We start from the raw sequence: 21,816 nt of genomic DNA, 5'->3' as shown, positions 1-21,816 counted from the left end.
GAGGCTTGAAGCATTGAAACACTTTCAAACCATGATTATAGCATGCTCCCAGTCATGTCAATAATCAGGAAAGAATTTCAGTTCATAACCTTACACAGACCAAGCACCTGAGAGCACCAGTCTCTGCTGCACCTTACACATCTCAGGCAGGTGCAACACGCTCTGCAGCCTTGTGCCAGTGGTACTAACACTGCTGTGTTTAGTGGGGAGAAGCCTGTTGCCTTTCCCTTACCCATGGGGCTTACCCAGATTGCCCATGGGGCTACAAAGCTGTTGTGGGTACTTGGAGCTCAAGCACCTGGTAATGATGGTGACTAGCTGCTTTAGAAGTACAGCGGCATCGACAACAACTTGCATTTGAATTTTCTTTCGTGAAATAGGATACACAAAATCAGTGCTTTTAAATGTCAAAATAGAAAGATGATGTTAATGCAATAACTATCAAACAGCATTTTAAATGCTGTTCCATAGAACAAAAAAGGAACATGTCAGTATGTACTGTAAACCAACTCTGTACAGTCCCTGTCTGCTCCTCTTGTTCCCAAGCTGCCTGTGCGTGGTAGGATCTTGGCTGAGAAATGTAGAGCAGTTACTTCTGGTTAGAGGAGAGGCTCATGTCAGATGCGTGGCTACCCCACCACCAGGGACCTGGAGTGCAGATGTCAGTGGGAGCTTTATCTTCATCTGTGGTGAAAATGTTTCTTGTAAAGGCTCTGCAGAGAAATGCTTACAAGCATGGACGTTTTCTTGTTTATCCTAAAAATAAATAAAGTAGCTTCCATTTGTAGCAATTCATCAGCTTGACTGATAAATTAAAGGTGTATGTCAGTGGCATTCTGCAGTGCATCAGGACTTTCATGTCCTACATGGCAGCAGGGCTAATTCATCTGAGCAGAGTGCTCTGCTCCACTGCTGAATTGTCCCCATGTTCAGATTTCAGTGTGTATCTTTCTTACATGCAAAGTTACTCCATACATCTATTGGTGTTCCTCAAGCCCCTTCTGAAGCTGTGGTCACAACAGTTTCTGTTTCTATATGGACACATTTTATATTACTGTACCTCAAGAAAAACAAAAATGGCAGGCATCAGTCTTACTATGTCGAGTAAATTGACTATATCTCAACAGACATACTGTTGCTAAACATGTTAGAAGATCAAATTATACTGCAAAATTGCTGTATAAATATTTGCTGTACTGATGCTCCAGCTGTGTATATGAATTGTTAAATTAATCAATACTGAAATAGAATATTTCAGGGATAATTATCTTTGCTAATTGTGTTTATTTGAAGAAATCCAGGAAAATGGTGTAAGAACTGCAACAGTCCCCTGTTGATTTTGTACTGCTGCTGTGTGTAGTGCTGTACAGGAGACTTTTATACAGGATAGAAAAATGGTTGCATTTGTGTTTGAAAGAAATATTGACTTGCTTTGTGTTTTTATATGCATATCTCCTGTTCACAACAAAATTTCCCACAAGCCCAGGAAGAGTTTTTCAGCAGAAGTAGGTTGTTTGAGCAGGGTAAGACTGAGGAATCATGCACTGCCCTTCCAGTCATCCAATTACACAGATAGGATAAATCTCCTTTAAATTGGTGATTATGTAGTGTGCATTGTATTCATGTTTCCTCAGAATACAGCTCCACAAGAAATAAAGGATGTGATAGCTTCTTAGACCCTCTGTCACCTATATTATCCCACCTGAATGACTGACCTTTAAATGATGATAAATTAGTTCCTAGCATTTCTGTTGTTGAGGCAGGCTGCAGTAAGAAGCCAGGTGGGTGTCTCAGTGGTCACACAGAAGCCACCTCCCTATAAATTACATCATTCTCAGACCTGTTCTACGTCTCACAGTTCAGGCTAATCATTGACAGGGCTTTTACAATCACAAGCTTTTAGTGAAGCTTTGATAAGACACTCCAGCAGCTTGTGGCAAATGAAAACGGTCTGCACGGCGTGGACTCCAGCAAAAGCATGGAATTTTTTCAGCATCAGTACAAGAAATCTGATTTTTAACACCAGCACTATAAACTGGCATAATGTGTGGCCAACGACTGGAGAAGATTGTTGCTTTTTGGACGTTAGTTTTCGTAAGGATAATTACTGGGCTTGCTGGAGAGGGAAGAGCTGTGTGGAAAAAGGACTCCCACTTCAGCCCTGTGAGCGAAACACAGATGTTTTTATATGACACTTTCCCCAAAGATTTTCTCTGGGGGGTAGGGACAGGAGCTTTCCAGGTGGAAGGCAGCTGGAGGAAGGACGGGAAAGGCTCCTCCATCTGGGACCGCTTCACCCGCTCGGAGTTCAGGGACACTGACAGCACAGGCGCCTCCAGTGACAGTTATATCTTGTTGGACAAAGATTTGTCTGCTCTGGATTTTTTGGGAGTTACTTTTTACCAGTTTTCAATTTCATGGTCAAGGCTTTTCCCCACTGGAGTGGTGGCAGCTCCCAATGAAAAAGGACTTCAGTATTATAACACCCTTATTGACTCTTTACTCTACAGAAATATTGACCCCGTGGTCACACTGTACCACTGGGACCTGCCCTTGATGCTGCAAGAAAAATACGGGGGATGGAAAAATGAATCAGTGATTGATATCTTCAATGACTATGCCACGTTTTGCTTCCAGACCTTTGGGGATCGTGTTAAATATTGGATTACAATTCACAATCCATATTTAGTTGCTTGGCATGGATATGGCACAGGTATTCATGCTCCTGGAGAGAGAGGGAAAATAAGAACTGTCTACTCAGTAGGACACAATTTGATCAAGGTACAGTATAATAAGATTTTACAAATTGATCTTGCACTGATGTGGGAGATAATAGGAGGAATTGGTCCTGTGATCAATGTTTTCTTAAAAAAATCACCTACTGTGAAAGCACCAAGAAATAGCCTTTAGCTAAGGCAGTCTTTCTGTTGACCCTCACTTTGATCTTAGTGCTTGTCACAACAGCTGACTCAGTAATTATTTGTTTTAAAGTGCTTCTTTATTATTTTATTTAAATTAGCTTTTACATACAAATTCTAACTCTTAAAGAACATTCTTTGTTCTTTACATTTAGTTAAACAGATTTGGCCATACTGAAATGACTATTCTATTAGTTTAGAAGGAAATTCATTTGTATTTGCATATTAAATCAACTTTACTGGCCATAGAGTATGTATATCTAAGTCTGATTTGTTCTAGCTTAGTAAGATCATATTGCAAAATGTTTGCTTCTAAACTAGTAAGGTTTCTTGGGTTCAGAAGAAAACAAATGTCCTTTTCAGTACTGAGAGTTTCAAATTATTTCCATGATGTACAGTATTTTTTTGCATCTGCTGTGCTCAAAGTGCTTTACAGAACAGGTCTCTATCCCATCTTTGCAGCCAGTATAATTTTCCCTGCTGAGACTATTCTTAACTGTCACAAAGATAATTGTTCTACAACTTGCCATACATTGCACATTTAATTAACAAATAAATCTGAATAGGTTAATCCTACAGAAAGAAGTATGCAAGTGGGAAAAAAAATATTTTAAAGAGTAGTTAAAATATTCTGCAACTGACAAATTCTTGTATTTGCTTGTGGCCTTGAACCTTCAGAACATCATTTTTCAAGAAAGTCACACTGCAGTCAATAGAAGTTTTACACACAGAAAAGTTGTCAAGAATCCTGAGTCACTGATTTCAGACTTAGCAGAAGAATGATTTAAGTGTCCATTGCAGATCATGTCCTTTTCTGTGCCCAGCTGCATTACTCCCAGCTCTTTGATAGATCTCACTATGCCAGGATCTCTTCATGGACACTGCTGACTTTGGGATCTGTGGATGAGTGTGCCGCAGGAAAGTCCTATAATTCATTCTCCTTAAAAATGAATTTCTACTTCATGAATGGGAAATAATTAATAATTACCTCTGTGTCCTACCAGACAATTCCTTCCCTTCCCCCAAAGGAGACTCATTTCCTCAGGATGCAGAAAGATGAAACTACACCAGCACCTGTATTTCTTTCAGGAGAAGGGAAGCCTGTCTCCATCAAGTATGGCTCTAGGGTGGACACCAGAATCACCTGTGCTTGTAAATGTCTTTGCTGGAAGATTTTTCAAATCAGTGATGATGTAAAATTCAGCAATGATTCATAGTTTTTTGATGATTTGTTATTTTCAGGTTAGCTTTCTTAGATTTCTTGGTAATCATTAGGGAAAACACAATCCAAATGCAGAACAATTAACAGACAACAAATTACGATAGTAAAGCCTCAGTCCTTCATAACACCCTCTCAAGAAGTGTAGTCACCTGCATCTCGACATGTAGGCAATCCTTCACAAGGATTGAGATTCAGTTTGCAAAATAAAGGGTTTAATTCTACTTTTGCTCTACTGACTATGGGGCATCTTTACCACAGACCAAAAAAGCCTTGAATGGAAATACACTCTCCAAATAAGCCACACACCCTTGTCCTTCTTCTGAACAGTAACATCATCATCATCAGACTACATTCTAGTTCTTCATGGTTTAAACACCAAACAAGTAAACACAAAGCCCAAAAAAATTTATTATCATTTTTTCAATTGCAGTTTTCCTAAACGTTCTTGTTTTCCAGCACACTAAAATAACTCCATATACCCCTGACATTGTTTTGTATACTCATTGCTATTCAAAGAAAAATTGGTTGACTAAAGTATCTTAAGAATTTGAAAGTATTGCTCTACTGAAAGCTCTTTGCATGTGCATATGTTAAATTACAGGATCAGAATTTCAAGGAGTATGAGAATGTTTCAAAAAGAGAGAACAAATACTGTTGGCTTCAGTTTATTAAGTTGACTTTTCTAGCCTTTTTACATGGTTAGTACTAACTGACATAGTACTCTCTGTGACTTTTGAGACTAGGGAATATTTTCTACTTTTATACCAGGAAAATATGCTGAAATTAATGAGTCATACTTATCTAGAATAAATACCCAATATTGATCCTACTTTAACTGTGTATTTAGCCTTGACATTTGTCCTTGCTCTAACAAGGAAAATGAAAGATTAGGAATTAAACTATAACTGAAAAAAGATTAGTCAAGATTTACTGAAAATACCCAATTTGATGTATGATACGGCTTTTAAATTGATATTTGTTTCATATCTGGTCTTAAAAAACAAATTCTGTAAATCAGCTGATTCCATCAACAATAGTTTGCATTTAGCAAACACCTTCTATCTGAGAATGCTAAGCTTCTTTACAGATAATTAACAACTCAGATTTATAGATAAGCAAATTATATTGTGTCTGCTATGTCTGTAAAACCCTTACTGTAGACAGTGACAAGTTTTTTACAGTTAAAGAGTTAATCCTCAGAATTAAGTCATCAGTGATACATACAAATTTGTATATGAGCTTTCTATCTTGACTCATATGAAATGCACTTATATATACTTGAGGTCTACTCCTCTAGAGTTATACCTGGGCCTATATCCTCTACTGTACACATTATTTTTAATAACAATTTTATTTTCTTCTAATCACCTCCTGAAGATGTGTATGAATACGAGTTATCCCTGATTGGCTTTTACATGTCAATATAATATTCTAATTAGTTGTTTTTTGGCAAAGCCATCTTTCTCCCCTTCACCTAGAAAAGTGTGATTGCTATGATTTACCTGGAGCTATTGTCATAGTACTTGGCACTGTGCATCATACAGCTGAGTGCAGTGGGGGTTTCTTGTTAAGCCATATGCCTCTTGTTCAACAGTGGTGTTTGTGGGCTGTGTCTGGAGAAAAACTGTATAAACCAGGTGAGAAAACCCTAGAGGCAGAGCACAGAGTAAGCCTGGCCCCAGCAGCCACCCCAGGTTGGAGGGACTTTAGGAGAGGACAGTGAGGGCAACTGAGGAGATAGCACTGGCCACTTAAATTTTCTGATGAGGCTACTAAGAAATCCATTTTATAACACTCTAACTCTATCTTGCAATTTGCCTCATTATTCCATTTTTGCTGGCTTCCCTCTTCAGCTACAGAACCTGCATTTCAAAGGTTAGTGTCACTTTATCAGTATTTTCAAAGACAGACTTTGAACAAATCTTACGAGCATGACCTTAGAAACCATAAACAACTGATACACAAAATTTCACAAACTGTAATTCTTTGGTACTGCCCAGCTTAAACAAATACCTACCTGACATCAGGCCTTTTGGAGGTTTTTTAAAACTGTCAAGGCTGTATGTTTCTAGATAAATTAACTGAAATTATTGTCAAAGGTAAGCAATGCTGTTTGGCTTAGTAATGATGACAATCTAACTCAGCACTCAGTGTTTCACAATGCTCCTAATGTTTTTCTCTGGGTGCAAACTATTATTTTCTTTCCAGCTTAAGAGTGTAATGCCACATCACAGGCAAAAGGTAAACCCTGAGTTACTTGACAACTCTTCAGCTGGGAGAGGTCAGCTCCCCTCCCCTGCGTCAGATCACCCGATGTGATTCACGCAGCAGCCCAGAGTCACTCCTCTCTGACCTACCTGTCCTGTTTCCTTATAGGACTTTGACAGTGCTAGTGGTTCCTCAGTCTCCCATGTATTTCTGGTTTTGTGTAAGTTTTGTCTGCTGTATGCCCTTATTTAAGTAATTAATAATATGACATTTGAAGCTAATTGTGATGTGTAATAACGACACACTTTCTAAAACATTATGATAATCAGAAAAGCAGTATTAAGATGTGACGCAGTGCAGTGGTCATTTCAAAGAAGAAATTAACTAAAATCCTGAACAAAATTCTCACTCAGAGCTGTGAAAGTTGATATTTGGGTTCAAATTCACAGCTGGGTCCTTTGCCCAAGTTTTTACATTTAGGAATTGTGCAAATATCAAAACTTGAACACTTGCTTATATGACTAGGCCAGAATAAAACAACTAAATCCCAAGAAGAGGAATGGGGTGGATGTGGTTTGATCAGAGTAAGTCCAGGTAACCCCCAGAGCAGAGAGCAGTTAGTAGCACAAGAGTCACCACTGACAAATAAAATGTCATATGAGATGCATCATTGATGGAATAATTGTAAAGATGGTTTGAAATTTTAACCATACCAGGAATCACCATTTGACAGAGAAAGACTCAGATGGGACTGGCTAGATCACAGAGTTCAAATCCCATTGATAGAGCTGTTCCAAAGTATCTGTGTAACAACAGCTGTTCTCATCCCTGCTGGGATCTCTCCTGAAATTTAGACATGTGTTAAAAGGCAAAAAGCCACAGCCCCAGCGTGTCATAGGACACGAGTTACTGAGCATTGCCCTCATCCCAAGGAACCTTGCAGGGTAACAGTGATTGCCCATTAAACTGTGCAGGGTAATTCATGTGCCTTAACTGATACTTCCATATAAGCCTGCAGTGACTCAGATGGAGCTACCTGCCTCTCTAGCTGCCAATGCACAAAGAGACTTGTTAGAGTTACAATTTAATGCTATTTTTCTCTCATCAGGCTCATGCAAAAGTTTGGCATACCTACAAAGAACACTTTGAACCCTATCAGAAGGGGATGATATCCATAGTATTGGGATCCCACTGGATCGAGCCTAACAAATTGGAAGATGAGTCGGACATTTCTAAATGTCAGAAGTCCATGGAGAGAGTACTCGGATGGTTTGCTAAACCTATCCACGGGGATGGAGATTATCCAGAAGAACTGAAAAATGAATTCTTGTTTTTGCCACACTTCACTGAAGATGAAAAAAACTACATAAAGGGAACAGCTGACTTCTTCGCGTTTTCCTTTGGTCCTAGTAACTTTAAACCTCCAAACACTCTACCAAAAATGGGACAAAATTTGTCACTCAATTTGAGGGAAGTACTGAACTGGATTAAACTGGAATACAACAGTCCTCGAATCTTGATTGCAGAGAATGGCTGGTTCACTGACAGCCATGTGAAAACAGATGACACCACAGCCATCTACATCATGAAAAACTTCATTAATAAGGTTTTACAAGGTTTGTACAGAAATTACTTGTTGGATTTTTCAGAGAGCACTTTTGATCATTTGATATTTAGTTCTGTAATAATTTAATTTTTTTTAAGAGATAATGGCAACAAAGTTAATCATTAATTATTTATACTGCATGAGTACAAGTCATGGATCAGGATCTACTGGTGCTAGGTGTTGTACAAACAGAAAAAACCCATAGCCCCTGTCCCAGAAAGCTAAAGTCCAACATCTGCATTGGGTTAAGGTTGGTTAGGGTTAGGGTTTCCATACTGAAACTATTACTCCTGCCTATAGTAGGTACAGAAAAGCCTTGAGATCGTCTTCTGTGAATGTCACCTCTGGTGACATAGAGAGCTTAGTTAACTCCTGAGCTTTCCTACCTTCAGCTCTTTGTTTCTGCCCCAAACCTTCCCTTGTTTTTCAGGGGGCTTTTCTCATCCTCACTCTAACAGTCAGGATCCTGACCTGTTTCTGCCCTCTCCTTTCACTGTCCCTGCAGACAATGCTACAAACATACTCTCATTCTGATCCACCAGGTCTCTATCTATCACCTGCCTAACTTTTAATTTTCTTTACCATAAAGTATACATAAAATAGTAATTTTTCCTCTACCCATTCAAACGGCCACAAAATCTCAGCATGTACCATCTCAAGTACAACAGCATCTTTCGCTCTGACAATTAAACTTATCCCCATCTATTCAATATACTTCTACAAACAAAAATGTTCTCAGTTGTCACTTATTCTGTCCCTAGATGTCTGCTCCCATTTGTTCAACCCTCCTCATTGTGGACATCAAGTACTCAACTTTACTTAAAAGGCCATTATAGCTTATCTCTTTATCCTCTACACGGTTCTCTGCCTCTGCATTTTGCAATGGGTATTTTCAGATATTTTTATACTTTCTCCCATGATTTCCCTAACGTAGAAGTTGCCTTCTTTGAAAATTCATGCCCTTGTATTGCTTTGTTACATTTCCTCATCTCCTTTCCAGTAGTCTGGCCTTGTCTATCATCTTCCCATATACTCACATTGCAAGCTCTTGGGCCTTCTGATTTCATCTGGCAAGTAGGAAAACATCCAGCTGGACTGTGCCCATGCTTCTGGGTACCTTAGAACTCTGCTGCATCAATACATGCATTGTGCAAAACTGCTTTCTGCTCAAGTTGCAGCCTGGTGTGACTAGGGCAAGGAGGTTCAGTGGAAATACAGAACGATGCAAAATGATATGTCCTGAGAAAATGAGGCTAAATGATATTGCAAAGAATAAACCAGAAAACTTCATCTTTATCCCTTGGCTTACTGGTGTGGTGGGCTACAGGTAAAATATGGCTTGTCCACCTGTCTGTGTCAAAATCCTCAGCAACCCTACTTGGTCATTTCTTTGCCTTGGGTATTCCAGCCCTGATAAGGTTAACATGAAGAGTCATCCTGTGTTATTTCCTAGCTTAAAGGTGGTGACAGGCAGTGAACATGACTGACTGTGAAGTTTGGACTTTTCCTTCCAGGCTGCCAGCTGGCACGAGCCTGCACAGGTGAAAAGTGTTGTGGTTAGCTGGTGTCTGCTAAGAAGTGCTTTGCAGGCTCTGCTGCCCTTCCTGAAGAATCAGGTTCCACATCTGAGAAAGCAGTTGTGTTGTTATCTTTCACATATATTATATGTAAAAGATCCTATCTAGACTCCTTTGCAAGAGGGACATTAAGATTGCCTGAAGAAATCAGCATGCACTGCACCCATTTTGTGCATAAATCAGTCTCTGGGTTGCTCTACCCTACTTCTCTAAAGTCATTAACAGTCCCATGCTAACAAAAAAAAAATTCCAATCTACAAGCTAAGTAGACATTTGAGCTTATAGACATCTTTCAAATAAAGGTAGAGAGTTTTAGCTTCATGACAAATTTACAAATCAGATCAACTGTTGCTCCTTTTATTTTAATTCACGATTCTCTAATTTTACTGGTATTATTTTACTGGCAAATTGTCAAATGAAACATCAAACCTGGATGTAGTACAATATTTCTTGTTTGGTCAGAGCAGAAATAAAGAATCCTACAGTAATTTAATTTCTTAAGGACACAATTTCTTAGTGACACCATTTTTTTAGTAAATGAAGACTAAGATATATACATCAGTTTTGCAATGAATTACAGTGGGTCAATACAGATCTTGAGAAGACAGCCAAGATTTTCAAAATAAATAGCACTTCCTCATAAATATCCCTTATATATGTTAGAGTACTAAATACAAGACTCTTGATGCTACCTTCTCTTACGCAGCTATTAAATACGACAACATAGATGTGTTTGGTTACACAGCCTGGTCCCTCCTTGACGGCTTCGAATGGCAACATGCTTACAACATCAGGCGTGGATTATTTTATGTAGATTTCAAAAGCAAAAAAAAGGAAAGGATTCCTAAGTCATCTGCACTTTATTATAAACAAATCATACGAGAAAATGGCTTCTTCCCAAAGGATTCTACCCCAAACTTGCAAGCTCAGTTCTCCTGTGAGTTCTCCTGGGGTATCACCGAGTCTGTTCTCAAGGTAAGCATAAAATACGACGCGTATCTCTGGAAACAGAGTGGTCAGCAGCTTCGTGAACAAATGGCTGCATATGGCACCTTGCATTCAAGAATTTCAATGCACACTGCCAACAGAAGTTAAGCCATAATTGCATTGGTTCAATTTCATGTTTCCAGGTTTTCAGGTGAGCTGGTCACAGAGTGCTGGCTACTGCTGCAGCAGCAGACCCTGCTGCAGGAGCCTTTCAAGCATGGCCCTCCCTCTGCTTGCATCTCCATGTGGCAGATCAGATGAGGAAATTTCAGACCAAGAAGTTGATCCAACCAATTGTTACTGGGTTATTTTTCAACCAGGGGTTTCCATATCCAGTTTGCAGTGTGGCCATAGGGATGCTTGTGAAGGCCTGATGGAGAGAGTGACAAAGGGCAAGGACAAGGTGATTACACTGGTGGCAGCAGAGCGACCTGCAGGCTCCAGGTCTTGTCTAGAGCAGAAACACATTCCTGGGTTAGGCCTGGCTCTAAGTGCCACTCAGACAAGTGTGTAAGAAGCCATTCTTTAAAAAGACACCTAGCAGAGGTGAAGATAATTAACCTTGAGGTTTTACCATCTGAGCTCACATTAAAAAACAGATTATACCACCTTTGTCCAAACTGGTTCCTACAGGACTGATTGATACTTTACTTTTCTTCTATTTCTGCTTTACAACTAGTAAATAAGCTAACTGTATGTATGGGCAGTGTTGGGATACCCATCTTGTCATTGCAGACACAGTCGCATGACAAATATCAGCCTCCAAAAATAACAACAAAATCCCATAATTTAACCTATTCACTGACAACCGTAGGGGAAGAAAAAGTTAAGCTTCTATAAATCTTGTTAATATACAGCACCAAAAAAAGTACATTTCCTTTAAAAAAAAATCTAAATATTTTAAACTTCACTATATTGTACTTTGAAACCTAAAAAAAGCATTTAAAAATTGGAATATTAAAAAAAAGTGTTATTCCAAACTTTTTCAACTAGTAGGAGATAGAAAAGATATAACTACATGCCACAAGCTGTTTGTGTCAGATTACTATGCCTCAGTTTCACAAGGTTGATCACAGCAGCAGTGCCAAAATAATCCATGCCTGCCTTATACAGCCCCTGGTGCTTGTTCTCACCACCCGCTCTCCTGGCAGCTGCCTGAGACCTGCTGTGTGCGTGACCAGAGCGAACTCGACCAGGGAGAGCTCTCTCTGTGAAAACATGCCATGTAGGCTGGTGGCAGGGCAAATGCCCATGTGTAATCATAAAGAAAAAAGTGCAATTTTGATGTTTTTCATAGGGAAAGGAACAGAAATTATTAAGATGACCACTAGCACAAAGTCCATATAGGTGAGTTGGTTATCCTCTTCCCCCTGGAGCATCTAAGCAGGGCCTTCTGACATCCAGCACTAATTGACAGCTAAACACAGGCAGAAATGCAGACTACAAGCAGGTATTAAGTTCATTTAATTAAAACCCATTGTAGCATATTTTTATTTTCACAGGCAGAATCAGCAGCTTCCTCGCCACAGTTCTGTGATTCCAGCTTGTACCTCTGGAATGTCACAGGAGATGGGCTTCTGCACAAAGTTGAAGGGGTAAAGCTAAAAACCCGACCAGCACAGTGCACAGATTTTGTCAGTATTAAAAAGCAACTGGATCTCCTGGAAAAAATGAAAGTCACCCATTACAGATTTGCACTTGACTGGTCACTAATTTTACCCAATGGAGATTTGTCAGTGGTCAACAGACAAGTTCTTAGGTATTACAGATGTGTGATTAGCGAAGTCCTGAAACTCAACGTTCAATCTATGGTCACCTTGTATTATCCAACTCACACCTACCTGGGCCTGCCAGGTCCTTTGCTGCAGACAGGAGGATGGTTGAACCAATCCACTGCCTATGCTTTTCAAGACTACGCAGCTTTATGTTTTAGGGAGCTTGGTGATTTGGTTAAACTTTGGATTACAATAAACGAGCCTAACCAGCTAAGCAATGTCTACAACAGGAGCAGCAATGACACCTACCGGGCAGCACACAATTTATTAATAGCACACGCCATGGCCTGGAGAATATACGACGAGCGGTACCGGTCCTCTCAGTACGGCAAAGTGTCCCTGTCCCTGCATTCGGACTGGGCTGAGCCTGCCAACCCCTTCTTTGAATCTCATTCAAAAGCTGCCAACAGGTTTCTTCAGTTTGAAATAGGCTGGTTTGCCAATCCCATATTTAAGACTGGGGACTATCCAGCTACTATGAGGGAATACATTGCCTTTAAAAACAGAGAAGGCCTTTCATATACTTTGTTGCCATCTTTCACAAGTGAGGAAAAGCAACTTGTCAAAGGTGCAGCTGACTTCTATGCCCTGAATCATTTCACCACCAGATTTGTGATTGACGAACCTCAGAATGGAAGTCAGTATGAATTTGATCGTGACATTCAGTTTCTGCAGGATATCACCTGCCTGAGCTCCCCTTCTCGTTTGGCAGTGGTGCCTTGGGGAATGCGTAAAGTTCTCAGGTGGATCAAAAAAACTTATGGTGACATCGACATTTACATCACAGCAAATGGAATAGATGACCCATCCTTAGACAATGATGAACTTCGAAATTATTACTTGGGCAAATACGTACAAGAGGTTTTAAAAGGTGAGTACATGACAGATTCAAGTTCCCCAGAGCCATTTCCATGGCTCAGACCCCAGCACAGCTAAGTCTTGCCCTGGACAGAGTGAGCAGTCCTGGTTCAGGTGCAGGAGCCAGCAGCACTAAGCCCCTGAGGGGCCCAACTCTGCAGTCACACTCAGGGCAGCTACGACACAAAGAAATGGCATTAGGTGCCTTGCACAAAATGCAGCTACAGCTGCCTCCAGTTTAAACCATAAGAGAAGCTCTCTGGGCATGCACATAGAGCAGAGTAGTTACTCAGAAATTATTAGGAGATGGCACTTCAGCCCAACAACTCCCAAGAGACAATTAACGTTTCTACTCCCCAAAGAAAGGCAAGAGTGTCCTTGCTTACTGAAATAGTCATTGGACAGGAAAGTGCAAGCAAGTCCACAGAGACCTGAAAGGACATACAGAAGAAATACAGCAGGGCACCAGCTGCTGTTGAAGGGAGAGTCCAGCTCTAGTTCTTGTTCCTCTACTTGTTTTCTCCTGGGCACATACAGAAATCTACTTCTTCACTTTAGAGAAAAACTAGCAAGTTATGGAATTAGAGAACAAAAACATTCAAGCAAAGGATCTTCAGCAACAGCTTACTGTATGAGAAATGCTGCAAGGACCTCACCCCTCCCCTACCCTCCCTCTTCCTCCAACCAATCATTAAAGAAAAGCAGTGAGACACAGGCTACGAGCAAGGCCTTGGTACTTGAACCATACAGGCAAAATGAGATGTGCAATACATCCCTGCCCTCACTGTTCCCTACTGATGAGCATTAGAGAGATCCTGATCAGGACATGGGGGGTTCAAAAGCTTTTCTGAGGTAACTGACATCAAACACAGTCTAGGTATCCTGGGTTCTTCTCTCTAGCAGTTAATAAAAAATGAGACAAATCTTACTCATGGCTAAGCATGGCTTCAGACTACTTTTAGACACCAAGGAAAAAAAGTGTTCTCTCTCCAGGGCTTAGCTTTCTCAGTTACCACAGGACTGATAATAATTTGCTGATTTGTTTTCCATGCTAACTTCATACTGCAAACAAAAGAACAATACATTACTAAAGGAAGTAAGTTATTAAATGTTTACATGTTCTTAGTCTGGGTCACATTCCCAACTATACTCACTGCTTGCACATGACTTCAAGGCCTGCTATTTTAAGGTATTTTCATCCAGCACTTGGGTGCAGCAGTGTAACACAGAGCCATGCATGCTGCAGATGAACAACTGGGTTTGGAGCAGGGCAGGAATTTGAGGAAAGCTGCTGTCATAGCACTTATGGGCAGCTGTTCCCAAGTCTCTGCAGCTGGTTTCAGTTAAGAGCAGCATCTAGTTTTTCCCAGGAAAACAAATTCCAACCCTGTACAAATCCAGTTTTCAAGGCGTAGGTCCAAAAATTCCCAAATCATAAGTATTTTTTAAAAACAGTAAGGCACTTTTCCTATGTAATTAAGACATCTGAGTATTAGAAGCAGTAAATATTTTATGATGTAAGTACCCTTTTTAATTTGAACTCCTTACCCAGAAAGTCTGCAGGTTTTACCTGACACGTAAGTTTTTATTAACACTTTGTTTTGGTTTCTTTTCCTTCTCAGCCTACCACATTGACAAAGTCAAGATTAAAGGCTACTATGCATTTAAGCTGACTGAAGAAAAATCTAAGCCTAGATTTGGATTCTTCACTTCAGATTCAAAAGGAAAGCCTTCAGTAAGATTTTACAATAACCTGATAAGCAACAATGGCTTTCCTGCTGACCACTCAGTCTGTGGCCCCTCTAGCCACGAAAAGCAGTGTAGCTTCTGCTTGTTTATTTCTCAGAAGAAGCCGTTAATATTCTTTGCCTGCTGCCTTTTCTCTACCCTCAGTTTGCTTTTAGCTATTATTTTTTTTCACAAAAGAAAAAGAAGGAAACGTTTTAAGGCAAAAAGCATCAAATGCATCTGTGTCTCATTTTAAAAGGGGGCACAAGCCCACTTTCAGTGAGATCCATCACTGCATTCTACAGTGGATGATACCACTCAGACAACTGTGGAAAAGCACTGAGTCACTCCAGTCACACACACCAATCATTTCATTCAAAAACGAAATAATCACATTGACAGGAAGAACAGCCATGGCACTTGTTTCTAGTGAAATTACTTTTATCCACCTACTGTACCTAGAAGACAACTTCATCTGTTAAAAAAAATTAATTATGACCCTCCTGTGCCTTGGAATAACCTTTAAAACAGCTTTACTTGCAAAGATAAACTTTTGGGAACTGATATGCACCTTTTAAAGTCTTGTGATGTGTATTCATGTTATGAGTGTTGTTCAGCATGAAACTGCAGCTGTTAGGGTTTAGAAGTGTTATTAAACTCCATAAAACTTCAACTAAGTACAACACCAGGAATGAAATGTGCCAGGCCAGCTTCTGAAGATACCCCTAAAAGAACAAAACCAAGTTAACTCCATTATTGACCAACAGATATCCCTTACAGATTGGGTGAAGTAGTTTTAAGCAAATATAACTGGAGATAAAACCATATACAGTCACTATTTTTCACCTCCAAAATGGAGCAGCCATAAAAATTTTTACTAGCAGAGAACATCTAAATAAATAGTTAACCCACTCAATAGTGAGGAATGTAAATTGCACTTGTCATTATACAAGTCGATTTTGGGCAATTTTGGAATTTTTTAACATGCGTGGGATGCTTTAGCAACTTGTTGCCAAGTATGTTTCTGCACTATCCCAATATTTTATATACTTTTTCCAAAATGAATGGAGCAAGTGACAATGTGGATTTTACTACTGCACAGAAATAGTACAACCTCCCAGTTAGATGTTGCTACATGGCAAGATTAGCAGTGAAGAAACCAAGCTGTATCCACAGATAATTCACTGCTGGTGAAACTCAGCAATACACTCTGATTGAGCTTTGAGGTCAAATCCTTTGTTTTCTTATTTGAGCAATAAAGCATTGTATTTTCAGACTACTGCTTCTATCTATGTATTTAGTTTAAATGGTCTTACAAATCTAGTTCTACTGATTTCAGTTTTGTTTTTCATCTACTTCAGATTCTGTCATCACAAGTCTGAGGCTTGAGAAAAGATGTGAAAGAACACTAGTCTTCCCTCTATGAGAAAAATGCTTTTACTGTTTCTTAATGACTCAAAACTGCCACTTAATGACTTTGGCACAGAAAGATCATGGTAGCATGGCCTACACATTGCCCTACCAGTCTCTGAGCACATTCATTCAGTCTGAATGAAGTTCAATGGTTTGAAAACACATTGGTAGGCTGGAACCACTGTGCAATCTACTTCTCTAAGAAGTTCATGCAATCACCATTGAGTTCTTAAAAAAAAAAAAACAACAACAAACTCAAGATATGAAATATAGTTTTATTTTACTAAACCTCTAAAGGTGTTCGCACCTTGTACCAGCTGGCATTCCTGGTACAATGTCTCACGGTAATTACCCTTGGGATCCAGACAACTGTAAATAAAACATTAAGAGCTTTTAGAAAGATTTTAGCAGTACAAAGGTGAAACTGAAAGTTTATAACTGTTTGATGTTTATCTGATAATTTTAATGCAAGACAGACATTAATAGCTCAAAGAATTTGCTTGATTTCACACAGACAAAATTACTTAAAGATGCCTTCAAGCACAACAGCTCAACTTTTCAACAAATGTAGTAAGTTGCTCCATCTCTCAAGGCACTTAGAATGACACTAGAAGTTTGGTTTTTTTTTGAGGCTTGCAAATGTTTGGTATCTGGAGGATGATTTTTAAAAAAAAAACAGTTTATGAAACTCACTTCACCTACATCCTGCCTCAAGGTTAGGTTCTCAAAGCACACAGCACAGAACTTATCTGCAAGTCAAACTGTCTCATCCTGCACAGGTGTTTTGTACTACGTAAGGAACCATACACAGCTGAAACACATCAAATTTCTTTAGCAGTTAAATCCCTAAATCCTCGTACTCAACTTCAGTAACAATGCCCATGGACAATGTAAATAGTTGTCCTTGTTAAACCGACCTGTTTACCAGCATTTACATATTAACTGCTCGGAAGACCTTTATATATAAATTGGGTCCTGTCCACCATTTTAGTGAGGGCAGTGTCCAACCAGGAGGAACATTAGTTTGAGGTCTTCTCTGTAAATAGCTGCTGTAAACCAGTCTGTCAGGCCAGGTCAGCTGTTTTTAAATTCTCAGCCAGCACTGCAGCTCGCATTCACAATGCAGAGTACAGCACTGGAGAGACAGGTTTTCTCCATACGGTAGCAAAATGCCAAGTTGATGAAAGATGGAAAACTGCTGTTGAAAGACCTACCGAAATTGAAGTTTTATGATGCATCTTATGACATCTTTTACAAATAAAATTTCATCCCTACTGGGAACCTGTTTAACCATGGCCATGTTGAAGCAGATAAACCTTGTCAAGTCCCCATCTCTACAGAGAAGATGTACAATGTGTATTAAGATGATACCAACCTATGAGTTTTACTCATCTGCCTGCTGCACTGTTCCTTTCTCAGAAACATAGATACCATCCAAGAATTTCCTGATATCCTTGTTCTTGACTGTGGTGGCTTGCTGGATCAAAGCAGCTGCAGACAAAGTGAGACTGTTAGCACAAAGCCAAAAGGTCCAAGCCAACTTGTAGTCTTTGTTTATGCTCCAGTATTTCAACTAACAAACAGGACTGTCATCTAGAGACAGAATTACCAACTTTAAATCCTGTAGAGTCTAATGAAAATAGGATGCATTTCACTGAGCTCATCTTGGCAACTCAGGGCAGAAGCACTTCATTACTGCACACATGTACAACTGAAAAGCTGAAAAGTTTGGTGCCAAAAATGCCCTAAGTACTGACTTGAAGAAGAAGGTTCTGCAGACTTGTAAAAACATCTTTAAGCTTAGAAACAGAGTAAGGAACTATGAAAAGCAATCACAGTCACTAGAGCAAAAAAAAAAAAAAAAAAAATCTGGGCTGTTCTTTACCTCAGGGTTTGAGGTAAAGAGTTTGCTAAGCTGACATCTTCAGATAAAAGTTTTCATATAATTTTCCACACATCTACTTTCACAAACCTGAATTAGAGACCAGCTCAATGTCATTCCCTTCAAGGATCAGCTCATCTTTCTGGGCTTGAGATACTGCGCAGGTAACACCTATGGAAAGGCAAACATATAATCCACACTGTTGAAGGTGTTAAGTGTATTAAAGAAACAATATTAATGTCATGTCCCAATTTACATATCTAGCACTAATATTCAAGATAATAATTAGCTTCTAAGACTTTGTTAAAGAGAGCCCCTCAAATCCATTCCAGGGCTGTCCTCCCTCACAGCTTCAATTAACGATTAGTGCAAGTCACGCTCTGAAGTGAAAGCTACTGAAGTGATAGTCCTGCTTACCCATTATTACATTAGAGCATCAATCACCAACACTGTGTAGAAGCCAGTGCTTTGCCAGCACAGCTCTGTCAGCAAGGTGGTGCCATTTCCCACAGGCTTGTGCTCATTAAGACAAAACTGGAGTCAGCCCAATCAAAAGCCATTAAAACCCACCTGCCCCTGGCATGTCACATACTGTGTTTACACTAGCAATGGTGCAAATACTCATAAGGAGTAAACGTGACAGCATTCAAGACTCTAACAGGAAACTTGAATTTGTAAGGGGAGTAACAGAAGTTTTTACAGTTTCAGCTATTTAATCAACAGACATCAGATTTTAAGCCAGCCCATTACAGTAACAGTAAATGCTGACTTAAAAAGAAATCAAATACAATAATCAAACCCACCCTTAATATCCCACAGTAAATCAAAAACCCTGTAACTCTGCTGCACTGTTATCTACCAGTGTTTTGGGACAGGTCTGATGCATTCCTCTACAGTCACCCCAAAACATCATTAAATGTCCTTACCCATACCCTCACCAGAAGTGAAATTAGAAAAAAACCAAATGGATAAGGGAAGTCTTTCCTACAGTCTTTATGTAACTCTGTTTATGACATGTTTTGTTGCCTCCCTCCAGAAGTTTAACAAGCTCCATCAAGTACCTGCTTTTCTGTTAGACATTTTACTGAAACTCTATGTGTGCAAGATTTAAGAACAACTAATAACATGGTAATTTCTAAGTTTATTGTGCATGCTCCTAGATTATCAGCAAATTCAAACACCTTAAAGACCAAAACTATGATTCGGTATGAAACTAGTTCATGTATAGTGTTTTAAAACAGAAACACAAATCTAACACTAAGCAGCTGCAGGTTACCAATTATCAGCACTGTTAAGATCTCCCAGTGATTAAAGTAAATCCTGGATTCCTTGTATTACAGTAACTAACTCCAGACTGGTTATTAGCTAGCCCTTGCTAGTAAAGATAAATTACAGAGGCATTATTAGTAATAAATCTCAACAGCTGCAATGGTATCATAAGAAGATTACATTAATTCAGACAAGCACATGCTGCTCCAACAATTATTTCATCCTCTCCCATTCTCAGTGGCAGAGCCCAAAGAAAACAGCTTGGAAAGCTGTTTAACATAGTTAAACCAGCAGAGTATGTCTCCAGAAATGCTCACCTGGCCTCATCCGCACTCTGCGAATGTACTTCTCTCCCAGGAAGTTCCGGATCTCCACAAGCGAGCCGTTGTCCTGTATGACTACGTTGATCGGGAAGTGAGCGTACACCGACCTCATCTTGTAGCGAAAGCCCTGGGACACAGGACATAACCAGGTATTGAAAGCAGAACAGGCCCAAAGGCAGAACACATGCACGAAGCTTACAGCAGAAACTAAAGCCAAGGTGTAGCAACAGCTTCTGAGAAAGGGCAGGACACTGAGCCCGGGAGACATCCATCCCTTCCTCCACCTGCAGAACTTGCCTGACAGCAAAGGCAAGACAAAAAGCCAAAGGAGAAAGAACCTGCATCTTGGATGCTTAGAAACGCTCTCCCTCCATAAAGTAAAGGCTCTCACTGCAAGTAACAAAAAGGGCAGCAGTTATCCTGGTTCCAAACACAACTTACCAGAGTGACCCCCTTGATCATGTTCTGTACATGGCTGCAAATTGTGCGAACTGTTGCCAGCTCCTTCCTGTTACCCCACCACTTGTCAACACGCAGCTGCATCAAAAATCACATTAACAAAGCTTTCAGCTACACTTCAAAACCAGCAACAAAATAATTATGTGACAAACGAGGAACAAAACTTTCAGATAAACTACTTAAAGCCCACCAAACAAAAACACAGAACTGTTTTGTTCATTTGACAGACTACTTACTAAAGGCCCACCTGGTTCCTGTCTTTTAAATCCTAACCTGAGACATGGGAGAAACGTTTGTTTTCTTCAGGTCTTGCCACTAACAAGTCTTCAAAAGAGCTGGGGTAGATAAATATACAGTCTTGAGCTAAAGTATGCATTAGCAATTGCTAAGCATATTGTTTTAAAGTCTGCCTCCTATGCATAATCAACTTAAATGAAACACTGTGTGTGGATCCCCTGTTTTAATGAAACACTCGATCTTTGTGAAACAGTAGCTGAAATCAGTCACTCTTGATGTTTTCTTATACTTTTTGAGACATTAAGAAAAATCATGCATTTATTTATCTCTGCTCTCCTAATATAACTTGCAGTTTCTGGAAATACAGTAGACTGATTTTTATCCTCTAAAAGATCCAGTTTGAAGAACAGCATACAGTCATCAACCCCTTTCCCTGTAACTGTCACTAGGTAAGAATGCAGTCCACATAATCACTCCCACAGTGCCCCAAGAGGCCCCACGCTTCCATCACACCAATTTCTCTCTCAGAAAACACAGGAATAAGCAAAACCTACCCAACAACTCACCCGCAGCTGAGCATTTTTGGTCACTCTCCTACACCACCACCAAGTTTTTAAGCCAATAATAAAGCTCCCCTCTGTCTCCGGGCAGCGAAACGGCCTGTGCAGCACTCACCTTCTTGTGCTTCTTTCCCAGGAGGGACAGCTCCACGTTGATGTGGTTAAAATCCCTCCTCAAGGTTCCTCGGGGCCCCTTCACAATGACAGTCCGGCCCTTCAGCGAAACTCCCACTGCGGACCAAAGGCGGACACGCGTTACAGGCTGCGGGGGCGGCACCGCCGGGCGCCCCCCGAACGCGGCGCGGACTGACCTTGCTCGGGAATGTCCACGGTCTGGTTGCTGAGGATGGTCTTCATCCTGCGGGAGACAACGAGAAAGGCTGGAGGCTCTCTTGGCCTTGTGCCCGCGGGGTCCCCGCCCGCTCCTTCCCTGCGCGACCCGACGCCCCCCCCGCGCTGTCACCGCCGGGCCCCGCTCCCCGCAGCGGCGCTCCCCGCCCGGGCCCGGAGCGCAGCGGGGCGCGGCGGCCTCAACGGGGCCTTGCCGGGGAGGCGCCGTCGCTGGGCCCTCTCGCGCGGGGTGCGGGCCAGGAGGCGCCGGCGGGGCCCGGCGCCGCCGCGGGGGGCTGCCCGCGCGCGGGCGGCGCGCTGGGGCTCCGAGCGCCGCGGATGGTCCCGGATTATCCCGGTGAGCCCGAGCGATCCCGGCGGCGCCGCCAGACCTCACCTTGCAGCGCACAGGGCCAAAAGAGACAGCGCATGACGTCATCACGTATTTGTAGCCGCTCCGGGGC

At 40.8% G+C, this 21,816-nt stretch overlaps 2 protein-coding genes across 3 annotated transcripts; one reads left to right on the top strand and one right to left on the bottom strand.

The window, feature by feature from the left end:
* Positions 1 to 1,970: 1,970 nt before the first annotated feature.
* On the top strand, positions 1,971 to 16,155 carry KLB (klotho beta). The gene is made up of 5 exons (XM_053975205.1): positions 1,971 to 2,781; positions 7,457 to 7,964; positions 10,238 to 10,506; positions 12,021 to 13,164; positions 14,774 to 16,155. Exons 1-5 carry the CDS (start codon positions 2,044 to 2,046, stop codon positions 15,133 to 15,135), a joined length of 3,021 nt encoding a protein of 1,006 aa, XP_053831180.1. The 5' UTR covers positions 1,971 to 2,043; the 3' UTR covers positions 15,136 to 16,155.
* RPL9 (ribosomal protein L9) lies at positions 9,873 to 21,807 on the bottom strand. 2 transcript variants are annotated; one of them, XM_053975198.1, is made up of 8 exons: positions 21,750 to 21,807; positions 21,334 to 21,380; positions 21,138 to 21,253; positions 20,208 to 20,303; positions 19,761 to 19,893; positions 18,265 to 18,345; positions 17,668 to 17,783; positions 9,873 to 10,888 (listed from the first exon to the last, which is right to left on the bottom strand). In XM_053975198.1, exons 2-7 carry the CDS (start codon positions 21,377 to 21,379, stop codon positions 17,677 to 17,679), a joined length of 579 nt encoding a protein of 192 aa, XP_053831173.1. In that variant the 5' UTR covers position 21,380; positions 21,750 to 21,807; the 3' UTR covers positions 9,873 to 10,888; positions 17,668 to 17,676. The 2 variants fall into 2 exon arrangements, with proteins under 2 accessions (XP_053831173.1, XP_053831172.1); XM_053975197.1 differs by lacking the exon at positions 9,873 to 10,888 and adding an exon at positions 16,548 to 16,661 and having other exon boundaries at positions 21,750 to 21,805.
* Positions 21,808 to 21,816: the final 9 nt, after the last annotated feature.

The sequence above is a fragment of the Vidua macroura genome, chromosome 4 (assembly GCF_024509145.1).
Source record: "Vidua macroura isolate BioBank_ID:100142 chromosome 4, ASM2450914v1, whole genome shotgun sequence".
NCBI classification, from domain to species: Eukaryota; Metazoa; Chordata; class Aves; order Passeriformes; family Viduidae; genus Vidua; species Vidua macroura.
This window is presented reverse-complemented; position numbering and strand designations above follow the sequence as displayed.

Excerpts from the sequence above, each read along its gene's own strand:
- KLB (XM_053975205.1), top strand. The coding sequence starts at position 2,044 with ATGTGTGGCCAACGACTGGAGAAGATTGTTGCTTTTTGGACGTTAGTT. Across the intron at positions 7,965-10,237 it reads CATTAATAAGGTTTTACAAG|CTATTAAATACGACAACATA; the intron begins GTTTGTACAGAA and ends TCTCTTACGCAG. Across the intron at positions 13,165-14,773 it reads CGTACAAGAGGTTTTAAAAG|CCTACCACATTGACAAAGTC; the intron begins GTGAGTACATGA and ends TTTCCTTCTCAG.
- RPL9 (XM_053975198.1), bottom strand. The coding sequence starts at position 21,379 with ATGAAGACCATCCTCAGCAACCAGACCGTGGACATTCCCGAGCAAG. Across the intron at positions 21,254-21,333 it reads CGTGGACATTCCCGAGCAAG|TGGGAGTTTCGCTGAAGGGC; the intron begins GTCAGTCCGCGC and ends TTTGGTCCGCAG. Across the intron at positions 18,346-19,760 it reads CAGAGTGCGGATGAGGCCAG|GTGTTACCTGCGCAGTATCT; the intron begins GTGAGCATTTCT and ends GCCTTTCCATAG.